Source organism: Mixophyes fleayi, chromosome 3 (genome assembly GCF_038048845.1).
Source record: "Mixophyes fleayi isolate aMixFle1 chromosome 3, aMixFle1.hap1, whole genome shotgun sequence".
Classification (NCBI taxonomy): domain Eukaryota; kingdom Metazoa; phylum Chordata; class Amphibia; order Anura; family Limnodynastidae; genus Mixophyes; species Mixophyes fleayi.
The window spans coordinates 121,364,502-121,380,181 of NC_134404.1; the positions used below are offsets into that span (position 1 = coordinate 121,364,502).

Genomic DNA, 15,680 nt, shown 5'->3' on the forward strand with positions numbered 1-15,680 from the left:
CCACATTAGAGGGAGAAAGTGGTTCAGGGGGTGGGCTGGATCCTGGGGTGGAAACGCATGTTTCATCCAGTCAGGGTGGTCAGGAGGCTGAAGCCTTGGGGGATGCCCGGTCAGTGCCTGACTCCAGAGAGTATCTATCCTGGGGAGACAGAGTTGAAATAGAGGATATGCAAGAAGAAGTGCAAAGGACAGAGACCTCAGTTGCTAGATTGCAACAGAGAATTGCTAAAAAGAAGCTAAAGAAAAATAAGTTGTTTACCCGTGACAAAGTGGAAATGCAGAGGGCTATTGATGAATTGGCGTATAACCTAAAGTATAAAGAATCTCACCTGGAGGAGTTGCTTAAGAAATTGGCATATTACAAGCAACATGCTAGCAATCCGAGGGAGAGTAGTCAGCTAATAAAATCTGCTAATGCTTTTACTACTGATCCGTCCCAAGGTATGATACAGCTGACTGTGGGTCCTGCATGTGAAGCTGTAAAATGTGTGGATCCTGTCTCTGTAAATACAACCTCACAATTTGCATCAGTCCCTCTGCCTGCTAATATCCCTGTGGCAGAGATGGAAAATATGGAAGGAGAAAATGCCCTTTATTCATCCATGAGGGCTTTGGAAGAAATTGTGACATCGAAGAGTGTGGTCGTGAGTGCAGTAAGGTCTGTAGTGGGCCTTACAGTGTCTAAAGTAAAAGAGTCACCTGAAGTCCAAGATGGTGGTTTGTCAGCGGCAGCTGAGAGCACTGAAGGGTCTGTAGTTGGCCCTGTTGTACCTCAGTCAGGGGTCACTCCTCTTCCTGGTGGTCCAGTGGTAAAATTCAAAACCCAAGATGGCGGCTTTGGTTCGAGTGCTGCCACCGGAAGTATGGCGCAGTCTGTAATGGACTCTGTTGCATCTGTGTCAGCAGCTAACTGTGTTGTGCAGCAGGAGGAGGCTCAAATTGATCTTGCAATGAGTAAGTCTCTTGGAGAACTAATGTCTGCAGCAGCCAGCGTTACCACAGCTGTAAATAAACTGAGTTCAGAGACTGAGGCACCAAGTGCTTTGGACACTGAGATAAGGGGTGAGAAACTTACATTTGCTAGTTCACCTAATGCTGGTACTGTGTCTGTGCAATCAGTCTTTGGGCCTGTTGGTATTGGAAAATTACCCAGTGGGGCTCAGTGTGTAAAAGATATTGCAATTAGTGTGGCTGAATCTGTTTTGGCTCCTACTATGTCTGTGGTTGCTGCTATGCCTAGGGGTGGGAGTGGGGAGATCCCTGATCCTCCAGTTACTTCTTTAGAGCCTCAACCTGGGACTTCAGGTGCTATGTGTAGGCTAGCCCTTGTGTCATATGCTGGGGTATTAACAGGGAAGCGGGTGATGACTCCACAGCCTGTGTTAGGAGGAGTGCCACCAAAACGGCGAAATGTTGTTCAATTAAAATGGATAAGTAAATCAATTTTTTACACTGGGCTAGTGATCTGGTTGCTTGCATACACCCTGTAGGCTCCCCTGAGTATGACATTAGCTTTTCCACCTATGGGGGTCTTCAGGCATTCTGGAATATATGGGATTCTGTTAAAGGGCAGAGTCCCTGGCTAAAATATAAAGCTTACACAGTTACTAGACAAGAGCAGGTTAGGATTACAATATTAGTCCGTAACGAGTCTTTGTCAGTGGCAGATCTGTCCTTTTGGGTTAAACGTTACGCAGACCTACTTTCACCCTTAAGTAAGGTGCCGGATCCAGAACACAATGTCTGGGGTGGGGCCTGGTCCGTGACTGTATGGCTGCGGCAGAGTGAGGGGCGTACTCTGCATCTTCCATCTGCAGCCTACATAGGTCGGGATAGGATCCAGTGTTTCTACCCCGGGCAGTCTCATTTATGCCACCGGTGTGGGTCTTTTCGTCACATTAGCAATAATTGTACGGAATTAAAGTGTCCTCTGTGTCAGGGGCTAGGGCACACTGCAAGGGATTGTACTGTAATTAAGTGCAACCTTTGTGGTGAGGATGGCCACCCATATAGTAGATGCCCACTGGCGGAGCATAATAAAGTTTCTTCAATTGTGGTTCCCACAGTGACCCCCTTAGTAGTGAGCCCTGTGGTTGAAGAGGGAATAGTCTTGCAACAAAGCATGGAGGATACTCTGGAGTGTGTGAGGGAGGAGGCTGTGCGAGGCAGATCTCAGAATAAGGCACATGCCGCTCCTGATCACGTCTCAGAGTCCGTAATGGAGATGGTGAATGAGGAGTGGACCCTAGTGGGCAAAAATAAAAGGAGAAAGCAGGTGTCATGCAAATCAGGGGACATTGTGGTTGTAAATCGGTTTCTGGTTATTTCCAGTGAAGAGGAGGAAGAGGGAGAGGTGGCTAGGTGGCTTAGGCCTAAAAGTCAGAGGAAAAAGGTGAAGAAGTTACCTAGGAACCCCCCTCAGTTACAGGTGGAGGAACTCCCTGTTGGTGTAGGGGTTGGGTTAGTGGTAGGAGGAGGCAAGGGGAAGGGTAGGGGGAAGAGGCAACCAGATTACTCAGTGGTCCCTTCGACATCTAGGATGGATCCTATTCTTGGAGTTGCTCCAGTTCCCTTGACCCTTAACACTATAATGCCAGGGGAAGTACCCACCCATGTAGAGACTCCAGAGATACTCATTCAGGCATTTCCTTGGGTACAATTGCTGTTCCTAAGCTCCTTAAGGTCTCTGCTTAAGAGGTAGTCAAGGAAAGAGCTGGTCTCCTCTGTTGGACACAGCCACAGCCAGTTACTTCTATAACCTAGAATGATGGCTCCTCAACCTAGTAGATTTGCCACCATTAATTTGGCATCAATAATGTCCGAACAAGCTCGCTACATAGCCTATAGTTTTTTCGACACGCTTGAGGTTGATTTTTTATTTTTGCAAGAGACTAGGGTAGGTCGACTGTCGGACCTCCACAAAGCCAAGCGTGAGTGGAGGCGGGGTCCCTCCTATTGGTCTCTTGCGGCCGAGCCGTATAGTGGGGTGGCGGGACTTTTTACCGGCATGGTAACCATTCAGCGGGTTATAGAACTTGAAGTAGGTAGATGTATGATTCTGGATGTCACTCTGAAGGGGTGCGACCTCAGGTTAATTAACATCTATGCTAGTCCGCAATCTAAGTGGGACAGGAAGTGCCTTTTCAGAGAGATAAACCCTTACCTTTTTACAGCCCGGCAGGTAGTTTTTGGAGGTGATTTCAACACCATTATTAGGCCCAAAGACAGGGGAGGATCCAATTCTACGCTGGGCTACGATTCCCTTTTTCTAGTTAGCATGGTTAGACAGGCAGGTCTGGTGGATGTGCACGTTCGCCATTCCCCAGACCTCCCAATTTTCACCTTTTTTAGAGGTAGGGGCAGGTCTAGGATAGACAGGTTTTTTGTTAAGGAGGGCTCTGCGACTTCAGCACCTGTGTTGAGGCCTGTGGGTGGAGTTCTCCGATCACGTTTGTCTGTGTGTCAGCTTGAACGCCTCAGAAACCTCTCAGAAAGGCAGGGGCCTGTGGCGCTTGAGCCCTGAGCTCCTAAAGGAGGTTGAGATTAGACAGTCCTTTATGGACTTCTTTGAAACACAGGAATCACTTTTGGAGGCAGGTTGGAGTAGGTGAGAATGGTGGGAGGTTTGCAAGAAGCGAACTCGGAGCTTCTTCCGCCGAATCGTAAGTCACAGAAACTTGGTAAAAATGAATACCTACTCAGCTTTGAGGCGGAAACTTGCTATCCTGATCTCTGAAGAGGGAGACGGTGGGGAGATCTCTTGGGTGAAGGCTCAGTTGAAGGAGTGTCAGTATGATCGGTATGCTTCCTTAGTTCTGGAGAGGGATTATGGTCAATACCACTCGCCAGACCCCTACCAGAGCTGTAGGAACTCAATCAATGCTAAGGAGGTGAGAGGGCTGTGTGATGAGTGGGGTGTCTTTCAAAAGTCTCGGGAGGGCATCATTGGCTCTTTCTACTCTGGCCTCCTATCTGAGAAATCACTTGACAGAGGGAAGATGGAGCAATTTCTGAAGGAAACTCCTGGTGTGAATAACTTGCATGCTGCGCTTGTCACCCTGGATGGTGATATAACGGTAGACGAGGTCAAGGCTGCCATAGATAGTCTGTCTATGAAGAAGTCTCCAAGACCGGATGGCCTGACATCCGAGTTTTATAAGACCTTTGTCGACATCTTGGCCCCTCGTCTTAAGGAAGTGTTTAATGAGTGCCTGGGCGAGGGTTTACTCCCTCCTTCCATGAGGACAACTGCCCTTATAGTATTGTCCAAGGGATCGGACCAATCCAAGATTGAGAACTTGCACCCCATCGCCCTTCTTAATGTGGATTGCAAGATTCTGGCAAAAGTGCTGTTTAACAGGTTGATTCAGATTACAGACCTGGTACTTTCTCCTTCTCAGCATTGAACCGTGAAGGGTCGTAGCACCTTTAGTGCTGTCCTTGGTGTCCGGGAGGCCATTGAGCGGTGTCGTGCTGAGAAATGGGGAAAGTATTTGCTGACACTGGACCAGTCGAAGGCTTTTGATCGGGTCAATCATGAGTACCTCTGGTGTCTACTTGGCAGGTATGGGCTCCCAGAGCGGGTGGTCATTTGGATTAGAGTGATCTACAGGCAAACCGAAAACTTCCCGCTTGTGAATGCTTGGGTAGGTCCTACTTTCTCAGAGACTTCGGGAGTCAGACAGGGATGTCCCCTGAGCCCCCTCTTTTACGTGTTTGCAGTCGATCCCTTCATCAGGAGGGTGGAAGGCGACACAGTGAGAGGGGTGCAACTGAGCCCGGGGAAGCCATTGAAAGTGGTGGCTTACACAGATGATGTCACGATCGTGATTTCTGATGTCAATGAAGCGAAAGACGTGACGGTTGATATCTGTACATATTCTGAGGCCTCAGGGTCCAGAATCAATCAGGATAAGTGTGAAGCTTTCTGGATGGGGGAGGAGGGTCGGCATTTTGACCTTCCAGACTGCCTTCCCCAGGTGAGCGAGGAGATTAAAATTCTTGCTATCCGATTTGGCCCTGGTGATTACACCAAGCAAAATTTGGAGATTAGGCTGGGAGCAGCTTCCGCTAAAGTGGTACGTTGGAAAGGATGGCATTTATCTCTTAGGGAAAGGGTGGACTTGATCAAGACTTACCTGACTCCAGTCTTTTTGTATGTCAGCTATATATTAGAGATGAGCGCACTCGGATTTCGTGAATCCGAGCCCACCCGAACGTTTCCGATCCGAGACAGATCCGGGTATTGGCGCCAAATGAAAACCTGAAACCGAGGCTCGGAGTCATAATCCCACTGTCAGATCTCGCGATACTCGGATCCTATAAATTCCCCGCTAGTCGCCGCCATCTTCACTCGGGCATTGATCAGGGTAGAGGGAGGGTGTGTTAGGTGGTCCTCTGTCCTGGTAGATCTCGTGCAGTGCTGTTTAGTTCTGTGCTGTGCTGTGCTGTGCTGTGTTCTGCAGTATCAGTCCAGTGGTGCTGTGTGCTGTGCTCTGTCAATTTTGAGTTCAGTGGTGCTGCTGGGTCCTGTGCTGTGTCCTGTTCAGTCCAGTGGTGCTGTGTCCTGTGCTCTGTGCTTCTAAGGGCATAGGTATTTCCCCATTATTCCCAAGTGTTTAAAAAATTTAAAAAAAGTTATAAAAAAAAATACAAAAAATAAAATAAAATAGAAAATTAATTACAACAAAATTTGCAAAAACCAATCCTGCAGTATAAGCCCATTGGTACTGCAATATTACAAAGTTCACACTTTCTGCAGTATCAGTCCGGTGGTGCTGTGTCCTGTGCTCTGTCCTTCTGAGTTCAGTGGTGCTGCTGGGTCCTGTGCTGTGTCCTGTTCAGTCCAGTGGTGCTGTGTCCTGTGCTCTGTGCTTCTAAGGGCATAGTTATTTCCCCATTATTCCCAAGTGTTTAAAAAATTAAAAAAACTTATAAAACAAAATAAAAAAAAATAATTTAAAAAAATATATAATTATAACAAAATTTGCAAAACCAATCCAGCAGTATAAGTCCATCGGTACTGCAATATTACCAAGTTGCCACATTCTGCAGTATCTTGTGCTACATATAATGGAGACCAAAAATTTGGAGGATAAAGTAGGGAAAGATCAAGACCCACTTCCTCCTAATGCTGAAGCTGCTGCCACTAGTCATGACATAGACGATGAAATGCCATCAACGTCGTCTTCTAAGCCCGATGCCCAATCTCCTAGTACAGGGCATGTAAAATCCAAAAAGCCCAAGTTAAGTAAAAGTAGCAAAAAGAGAAACTTAAAATCATCTGCAGAGAAACGTAAAGTTGCCAATATGCCATTTACGACACAGAGTGGCAAGGAACGGCTTAGGCCCTGGCCCGTGTTCATGACTAGTGGTTCAGCTTCACCCAAGGATCTTAGCCCTCCTCCTCCTCCCCCCCCTACAAAAAATTGAAGAGATTTATGCTGTCAGCAACAACACAGCAAACAACTCTGCCTTCTAAAGAGAAATTATCACAAATCCCCAAGGCGAGTCCAAGGGTGTTGGTGGTTGTCAAGCCTGACCTTCCGATCACTGTACGGGAAGAGGTGGCTCGGGAGGAGGCTATTGATGATGTAGCTGGCGCTGTGGAGGAACTTGATGATGAGGATGGTGATGTGGTTATTGAAAATGAGGCACCAGGGGGGGAAACAGCTGATGTCCATGGGATGAAAAAGCCCATCGTCATGCCTGGTCAGAAGACCAAAAAATGCACCTCTTCGGTCTGGAGTTATTTTTATCCAAATCCGGACAACCAATGTATGGCTATATGTAGCTTATGTAAAGCTCAAATAAGCAGGGGTAAGGATCTTGCCCACCTAGGGACATCCTCCCTTATACGTCACCTGAATAACCTTCATAGTTCAGTGGTTAGTTCAGGAACTGGGGCTAGGACCGTCATCGGTACAGGGACACCTAAATCCCGTGGTCCAGTTGGATACACACCAGCAACACCCTCCTCGTCAACTTCCTCCACGATCTCCATCAGATTCAGTCCTGCAGCCCAAGTCAGCAGTCAGACTGAGTCCTCTTCAATACGGGATTCATCCGAGGAATCCTGCAGCGGTACGCCTACTACTGCCACTGCTGCTGTTGCTGCTGTTAGTCGGTCATCTTCCCAGAGGGGAAGTCGTAAGACCGCTAAGTCTTTCACAAAACAATTGACCGTCCAACAGCCGTTTGCCATGACCACAAAATACGATAGTAGTCACCCTATTGCAAAGCGTATAACTGCGGCTGTAACTGCAATGTTGGTGTTAGACGTGCGCCCGGTGTCCGCCATCAGTGGAGTGAGATTTAGAGGGTTGATGGAGGTATTGTGTCCCCGGTACCAAATCCATTCGAGATTCCACTTCACTAGGCAGGCGATACCAAAAATGTACAGAGAAGTACGATCAAGTGTCCTCAGTGCTCTAAAAAATGCGGTTGTACCCACTGTCCACTTAACCACGGACATGTGGACTAGTGGTTCTGGGCAAACGAAGGACTATATGACTGTGACAGCCCACTGGGTAGATGCATCCCCTTCCGCAGCAACAGCAACAGCTGCATCAGTAGCAGCATCTACAAAATGGCTGCTCGTGCAAAGGCAGGCAACATTGTGTATTACAGGCTTTAATAAGAGGCACAACGCTGACAACATATTAGAGAAAATGAGGGAAATTATCTCCCAGTGGCTTACCCCACTTAGACTCTCATGGGGATTTGTGGTGTCAGACAATGCCAGTAACATTGTGCGGGCATTAAATATGGGCAATTTCCAGCACGTCCCATGTTTTGCCCACACCATTAATTTGGTGGTGCAGCATTACCTCAAGAGTGACAGGGGTGTGCAGGAGATGTTTGCGGTGACGCGCAAAATTGCTGGACACTTTCGGCATTCAGCCAGTGCCTACCGCAGACTAGAGGCAGATCAAAAAACAATGAACCTGCCCTGCCATCACCTCAAACAAGAGGTTGTGACGCGCTGGAACTCCACCCTCAATATGCTGCAGAGGATGGAGGAGCAGCAAAAGGCCATTCAGGCCTACACAGCCACCTATGACATAGGCAAAGGAGTGGGGATGCGCCTGAGTCAAGCGCAGTGGAGACTGATTTCCGTGTTGTGCAAGGTTCTCCAGCCGTTTGAAGACCGGGTAACTCCACTATGCAGTCCAGATAGAGGTGTATCAGATATTAAACAATGTTGACTGTTGCTGCAAAATTTTTAAATAATATTGTGGGGAACACTACACTATGCAGTCCATAAACTTTTTTGGTGGCATTCAGACCCGTGGAGGTTTTTTTAATTATATTGTGGCCCCGGTAAAAAATTGTGTAACGGGGCCACCCCACTACGCAGTCAAGAAACTTTTTTTTTGGAATTCAGACCCGTGGATGGTTTTTTAATTATATTGTAGGGACCACTCCTCTACGCAGTCCAGATACATTTTTTGGTGCGATTCAGAACAGTTGATGGTTTTCTTATTATATTGTGGTGACCACTCCTCAAAGCAGTCCAGGTACAATTTTTGGTGTAATTAAGACCAGTTGATGGTTTTCTTATTATATTGTGGTGACCACTCCTATGCGCAGTCCAGGTACATTTTTTGGTGCGATTCAGACCAGTTCAGGGTTTTTAAATTATATTGTGGTGACCACTCCTCAAAGCAGTCCAGGTACAATTTTTGGTGTAATTAAGACCAGTTGATGGTTTTCTTATTATATTGTCGTGACCACTCCTCTAAGCAGTCCAGGTACATTTTTTGGTGCGATTCAGACCAGTTGAGGGTTTTTAAATTATATTGTGGTGACCACTCCTCTACGCAGTCCAGGTACATTTTGTGGTGCGATTCAGACGAGTTGATGGTTTTCTTATTATATTGTGGTGACCACTCCTCTACGCAGTCCAGGTACATTTTTTGGTGCAATTCAGACCAGTTCAGGGTTTTTAAATTATATTGTGTTGACCACTCCTCTACGCAGTCCAGGTACATTTTTTGCTGCGATTCAGACCAGTTGAGGGTTGTTAAATTATATTGTGGTGACCACTCCTCAAAGCAGTCCAGGTACAATTTTTGGTGTAATTAAGACCAGTTGATGGTTTTCTTATTATATTGTGGTGACCACTCCTCTACGCAGTCCAGGTACATTTTTTGGTGCGATTCAGACCAGTTGATGGTTTTCTTATTATATTGTGGTGACCACTCCTCTACACAGTCCAGATACAAATTTTGGTGTAATTAAGACCAGTTGATGGTTTTCTTATTATATTGTGGTGACCACTCCTCTACGCAGTCCAGGTAAAATTTTTGGTGCGATTCAGACCAGTTCAGGGTTTTTAAATTATATTGTGGTGACCACTCCTCTACGCAGTCCAGGTACAATTTTTGGTGTAATTAAGACCAGTTGATGGTTTTCTTATTATATTGTGGTGACCACTCCTCTACGCAGTCCAGGTACATTTTTTGGTGCGATTCAGACCAATTGATGGTTTTCTTATTATATTGTGGTGACCACTCCTCTACGCAGTCCAGGTAAAATTTTTGGTGCGATTCAGACCAGTTCAGGGTTTTTAAATTATATTGTGGTGACCACTCCTCTACGCAGTCCAGGTACAATTTTTGGTGTAATTAAGACCAGTTGATGGTTTTCTTATTATATTGTGGTGACCACTCCTCTACGCAGTCCAGGTACATTTTTTGGTGCGATTCAGACCAGTTCAGGGTTTTTAAATTATATTGTGGTGACCACTCCTCTACGCAGTCCAGGTACAATTTTTGGTGTAATTAAGACCAGTTGATGGTTTTCTTATTATATTGTGGTGACCACTCCTCTACGCAGTCCAGGTACATTTTTTGGTGCGATTCAGACCAATTGATGGTTTTCTTATTATATTGTGGTGACCACTCCTCTACGCAGTCCAGGTAAAATTTTTGGTGCGATTCAGACCAGTTCAGGGTTTTTAAATTATATTGTGGTGACCACTCCTCTACGCAGTCTAGGTACATTTTTTGCTGCGATTCAGACCAGTTCAGGGTATTTAAATTATATTGTGGTGATCACTCCTCTACGCAGTCCAGGTACATTTTTTGGTGCGATTCAGACCAGTTGAGGGTTGTTAAATTATATTGTGGTGACCACTCCTCAAAGCAGTCCAGGTACAATTTTTGGTGTAATTAAGACCAGTTGATGGTTTTCTTATTATATTGTGGTGACCACTCCTCTACGCAGTCCAGGTACATTTTTTGGTGCGATTCAGACCAGTTCAGGGTTTTTAAATTATATTGTGGTGACCACTCCTCTACGCAGTCCAGGTACATTTTGTGGTGCGATTCAGACCAGTTGATGGTGTTCTTATTATATTGTGGTGACCACTCCTCTACGCAGTCCAGGTACATTTTTTGGTGCGATTCAGACCAGTTCAGGGTTTTTAAATTATATTGTGTTGACCACTCCTCTACGCAGTCCAGGTACATTTTTTGCTGCGATTCAGACCAGTTGAGGGTTGTTAAATTATATTGTGGTGACCACTCCTCAATGCAGTCCAGGTACAATTTTTGGTGTAATTAAGACCAGTTGATGGTTTTCTTATTATATTGTGGTGACCACTCCTCTACGCAGTCCAGGTACATTTTTTGGTGCGATTCAGACCAGTTGAGGGTTTTTAAATTATATTGTGGTGACCACTCCTCTATGCAGTCCAGGTACATTTTTTGGTGCGATTCAGACCAGTTGAGGGTTGTTAAATTATATTGTGGTGACCACTCCTCAAAGCAGTCCAGGTACAATTTTTGGTGTAATTAAGACCATTTGATGGTTTTCTTATTATATTGTGGTGACCACTCCTCTACGCAGTCCAGGTACATTTTTTGGTGCGATTCAGACCAGTTGATGGTTTTCTTATTATATTGTGGTGACCACTCCTCTACGCAGTCCAGGTACATTTTTTGGTGCGATTCAGACCAGTTCAGGGTTTTTAAATTATATTGTGTTGACCACTCCTCTACGCAGTCCAGGTACATTTTTTGCTGCGATTCAGACCAGTTGAGGGTTGTTAAATTATATTGTGGTGACCACTCCTCAATGCAGTCCAGGTACAATTTTTGGTGTAATTAAGACCAGTTGATGGTTTTCTTATTATATTGTGGTGACCACTCCTCTACGCAGTCCAGGTACATTTTTTGGTGCGATTCAGACCAGTTGAGGGTTTTTAAATTATATTGTGGTGACCACTCCTCTATGCAGTCCAGGTACATTTTTTGGTGCGATTCAGACCAGTTGAGGGTTGTTAAATTATATTGTGGTGACCACTCCTCAAAGCAGTCCAGGTACAATTTTTGGTGTAATTAAGACCATTTGATGGTTTTCTTATTATATTGTGGTGACCACTCCTCTACGCAGTCCAGGTACATTTTTTGGTGCGATTCAGACCAGTTGATGGTTTTCTTATTATATTGTGGTGACCACTCCTCTACGCAGTCCAGGTACATTTTTTGGTGCGATTCAGACCAGTTCAGGGTTTTTAAATTATATTGTGGTGACCACTCCTCTACGCAGTCCAGGTACATTTTTTGGTGCGATTCAGACCAGTTGAGGGTTTTTAAATTATATTGTGGTGACCACTCCTCTATGCAGTCCAGGTACATTTTTTGGTGCGATTCAGACCAGTTGAGGGTTGTTAAATTATATTGTGGTGACCACTCCTCAAAGCAGTCCAGGTACAATTTTTGGTGTAATTAAGACCATTTGAGGGTTTTCTTATTATATTGTGGTGACCACTCCTCTACGCAGTCCAGGTACATTTTTTGGTGCGATTCAGACCAGTTGATGGTTTTCTTATTATATTGTGGTGACCACTCCTCTACGCAGTCCAGGTACATTTTTTGGTGCGATTCAGACCAGTTCAGGGTTTTTAAATTATATTGTGGTGACCACTCCTCTACGCAGTCCAGGTACATTTTTTGGTGCGATTCAGACCAGTTGATGGTTTTCTTATTATATTGTGGTTACCACTCCTCTACGCAGTCCAGGTACATTTTTTGGTGCGATTCAGACCAATTCAGGGTTTTTAAATGATATTGTGTTGACCACTCCTCTACGCAGTCTAGGTACATTGTTTGCTGCGATTCAGACCAGTTCAGGGTATTTAAATAATATTGTGGTGACCACTCCTCTACGCAGTCCACGTACATTTTTTGGTGCGATTCAGACCAGTTGAGGGTTGTTAAATTATATTGTGGTGACCACTCCTCAAAGCAGTCCAGGTACAATTTTTGGTGTAATTAAGACCAGTTGATGGTTTTCTTATTATATTGTGGTGACCACTCCTCTACGCAGTCCAGGTACATTTTTTGGTGCGATTTAGACCAGTTGATGGTTTTCTTATTATATTGTGGTGACCACTCCTCTACGCAGTCCAGGTATAATTTTTGGTGTAATTAAGACCAATTGATGGTTTTCTTATTATATTTTGGGGACCACTCCACTACGCATTCCAGAAAGATACCTCGTTGCAACGTTTTGGACTAATAACAATATTGTGAGGTGTTCAGAATACACTGTAAATTAGTGGAAATTATTGTTATTGAATGTTATTGAGGTTAATAATAGCGTAGGAGTGAAAATAAGCCCAAATACTTGATTTTTGAACTTTTTATGCTTTTTTCAAAAAAAATCCGAATCTAAAACCTTAAATCCGAACCAAAACCTTTCGGCAGGTGTTTTGCAAAACAAATCCGAACCCAAAACCTTAAGAAAATCTGAATCCAAAACACGAGACACCAAAAGTCGCCGGTGCACATCCCTACTATATATGCCTTTTGCCAGAAACTTTATGGGCCAGGGTGAATGCAGTGTGCTTCCAGATACTTTGGGGGAACAGGCTGAACCTTCTTAAGCGTAGCGTGACCTACAGAACGAGTGGGGAGGGGGCCTGGGTATGGTAAACCCAGTGCTCTTCTTTATGCTCACCTTTCTTAAATTACATCTGCACAGTCTCACTCTGTTTTTAGTTACATTAGTGGTTAGGTATTACACGTGGAATGCACGGTGTTTAGTAATCCGCAAGAAAGTCCTCCCTTGCAAAGAGGTGGTGGGAGATATTCTTCACGAGGTTTTCAAGATAAGGGATATGGAGAGGCAACGGATGGATGCTGCCAGCTGGGCCAGGCTTTGGCGTGGCTTGAAACCCCCTTAGTGGGTGGTGGAAATATGGGGCCTCTCCATCTGTTGGCTTTCTATTTCTTCACCTCTTTTTTTTTAGTAAATGCTTGCTTATGTCTAGTCATCCTATTTAGTTAAAACAAACAGTTAAAGTTTGTTTTAACATTAAAGTTGAGATTTATTATGGTGCATATAACCAGTTTACGTTAGCCATGAAGGCCTATGGGCTTTTCTATTTTTATGGACTTTATTTATTATGAGCATGGACTCTTTTATTGGGATATGGGAGGGGTTTCGTTATTGTAAGATTGTTGAGATATGTATTTTGTTGCAAGTTTTTCTAAATAAAAAAATCAGCAGCTGCTTGGTGCTCCTAGTCTTCTGTGGACTGATGTGAATCCATATGGATTGCACAGAACAATGGGACTGGAGACTTTTAAGAACACTGCCAGGCCTATTATTTCTGTTTCAGCACTGAACACTGCCACCTCTCCTGTTTTTGGGTGAGATATTGCACAGTAGAATGTCACTGGAGGCTTCTAAGAACACTGCCAGCCTCCCTTTCTCTTTTATTAATCACGCTGCCCAAGTGCACTGGAGACTGCCAAGAACCCTGCTACCGATTCTGTGTCTCTCTGTGAAATGGCGCTGGATCTCCGTTGGGGGGCAGTACTTATAGAATCCAAAACTCGCAAAATCCGACAACACAACAATAAAGTTTTGCCTCTTTTTCAGTCCCGGGGGCGAGCAAAAGTACAGAGTCTGCTCGGCTTAGTACTCCGATCTGCGTTGTTTGGGTGGGCTCGGTTTTCCTAAAACCGAGCCTGAGCATCTCTAGTATTCTGAGGTTGTCCATAACCTCTTGTATTACACTGCATACTTCAAATAACGAGATGGTCAAAAAGTGACATTTAATATTAGTGTAAAAACTGCAACCTTTTTAAGTATGAAACATACAAAGACAAGTGCGCGCATCATAACACAAGTTCACATACTACATTTAAAGGAGAACTAACATCAAAATAATTCCCCCTTAACACACCTGGGAAGACTCTAAAGATGCTTATAATGTTTGCATTACTGATACCTGCTCAAAATTCCTGCAATACTGAACTATTTGCTTATAACTTTCTTTTTAGACTTAAACTACGTTTTTTTAAATTTCATTTCACAGGAGCTGTGTGGTTATAGAACAGAAAGGTGTCGAAATGTCCTATGTATTTTTGGTTACATTTTTACCCTGGGGCTCCTTAAAATGATCTTCTATTGGAAGCCTGAGCTGGATGTCTGGTGGCATTGTGTCTTGTGCAGCTTGGAAGAAGCTGATGTCATATTGCTGAGAACTACAGTGAGTAACCTAACTTTTCAATCATTCAGTTATCTGTGTTAAACATCTATGTGATGTTTGTGGTCTTATATTGCTGTGACCAGCCCACATTTCAGTTTTTCAAAGGGCCAATTCCACAAAAAAATTCTTGTGTCTAATGATTTTCACATTGGTCCAGGAGAGATTGGGCTTTTTTAAAAGGGCATTACACAGGTAAACAACAGACAAAATAGCAAAATAATAATAATAATATACTTTTCCATGAATGTTTGCCTAGCTACCTTGATACACTTTAGAAAGCTGCAGACGTTACCCCAAAATTTTTTTGGCTACCTCTCCCAACTATATGAATGTCTAACATGTTAAATTTGGATCTCAGTTAGAGGTGGACGTAAGTCCAACTGGTGACTGCAAAAATCTACATTGTTTTACTGTGCATGCAATGAACACTTAAATGAATCATGCCCCTGGACATGTGGCCTATTTAGAGTAGGTTACATCTCCAAATATGTATGCTGGGAGTGCTATATGTTATGGCTTCTAAAGGTCTGGTGTAAAGATATATATGTCTGATGATGAGCAGCGCGTATCTTTACATATATAAATAAGGACAAATCAGCCCTGCTAAGTAGTAGTAGTAGGTAGGTGCCAGGGTAATGTTTTTTTTTAGTTTAGCTTTTTTTAGTTAACAACCAATTATGGCAGCATCTTAAAACTCAAGAAATTAGTGCAAGGCAAATATAAAATAAATATCAACTTTTCTTTAATAATAACAAATAAATCCACAACAATATACACATTCAATCATTCAATCATAAACCAATGCTTCCACATTAACATAGATATAGAGCTAGAGCGAGCTCATAGCTAATAGTTTGCTACTGGAACGGCATATTTGTACAGCATGCTTCAGGAACTCTGTGAAAGCAGTTACTCAGATGAGTCCCACAGAGCAGAAGCACAAGTCGGCAATAAATTAAGCTGATAGCGCTGGGTCATGAATTAGTTTGTATATATTAAGTTCATCACTAAGGAACTCTGTGAAGCTTCTGTATTTAGGAGTAATATATGTTCAAAAACTATATCTACGTTGAAGCAAAGGTGTAAAATCTGTTATTTCCTCCAACTCTTAATCATTCATCTAATTCATTCAGCTTCTATAAAGAATCTGATACTGTCACAATTACACATT

The 15,680-nt window shown here is 43.9% G+C and overlaps 1 protein-coding gene across 1 annotated transcript in view; it reads left to right on the forward strand.

Moving 5' to 3' along the window:
- The first annotated feature begins 2,122 nt into the window (after nt 1–2,122).
- The window catches only part of LOC142143179 (putative cation-transporting ATPase 13A4), a 121,166-nt gene continuing 107,608 nt past the window's right edge, over nt 2,123–15,680 (forward strand). Inside the window, exons 1-6 of the mRNA XM_075200888.1 lie at nt 2,123–2,460; nt 3,467–3,597; nt 3,703–3,799; nt 3,992–4,360; nt 4,565–4,862; nt 14,336–14,509. Coding sequence (XP_075056989.1) covers nt 2,123–2,460; nt 3,467–3,597; nt 3,703–3,799; nt 3,992–4,360; nt 4,565–4,862; nt 14,336–14,509 — 1,407 coding nt within the window. The remainder of the gene's footprint in view (nt 2,461–3,466; nt 3,598–3,702; nt 3,800–3,991; nt 4,361–4,564; nt 4,863–14,335; nt 14,510–15,680) is intronic.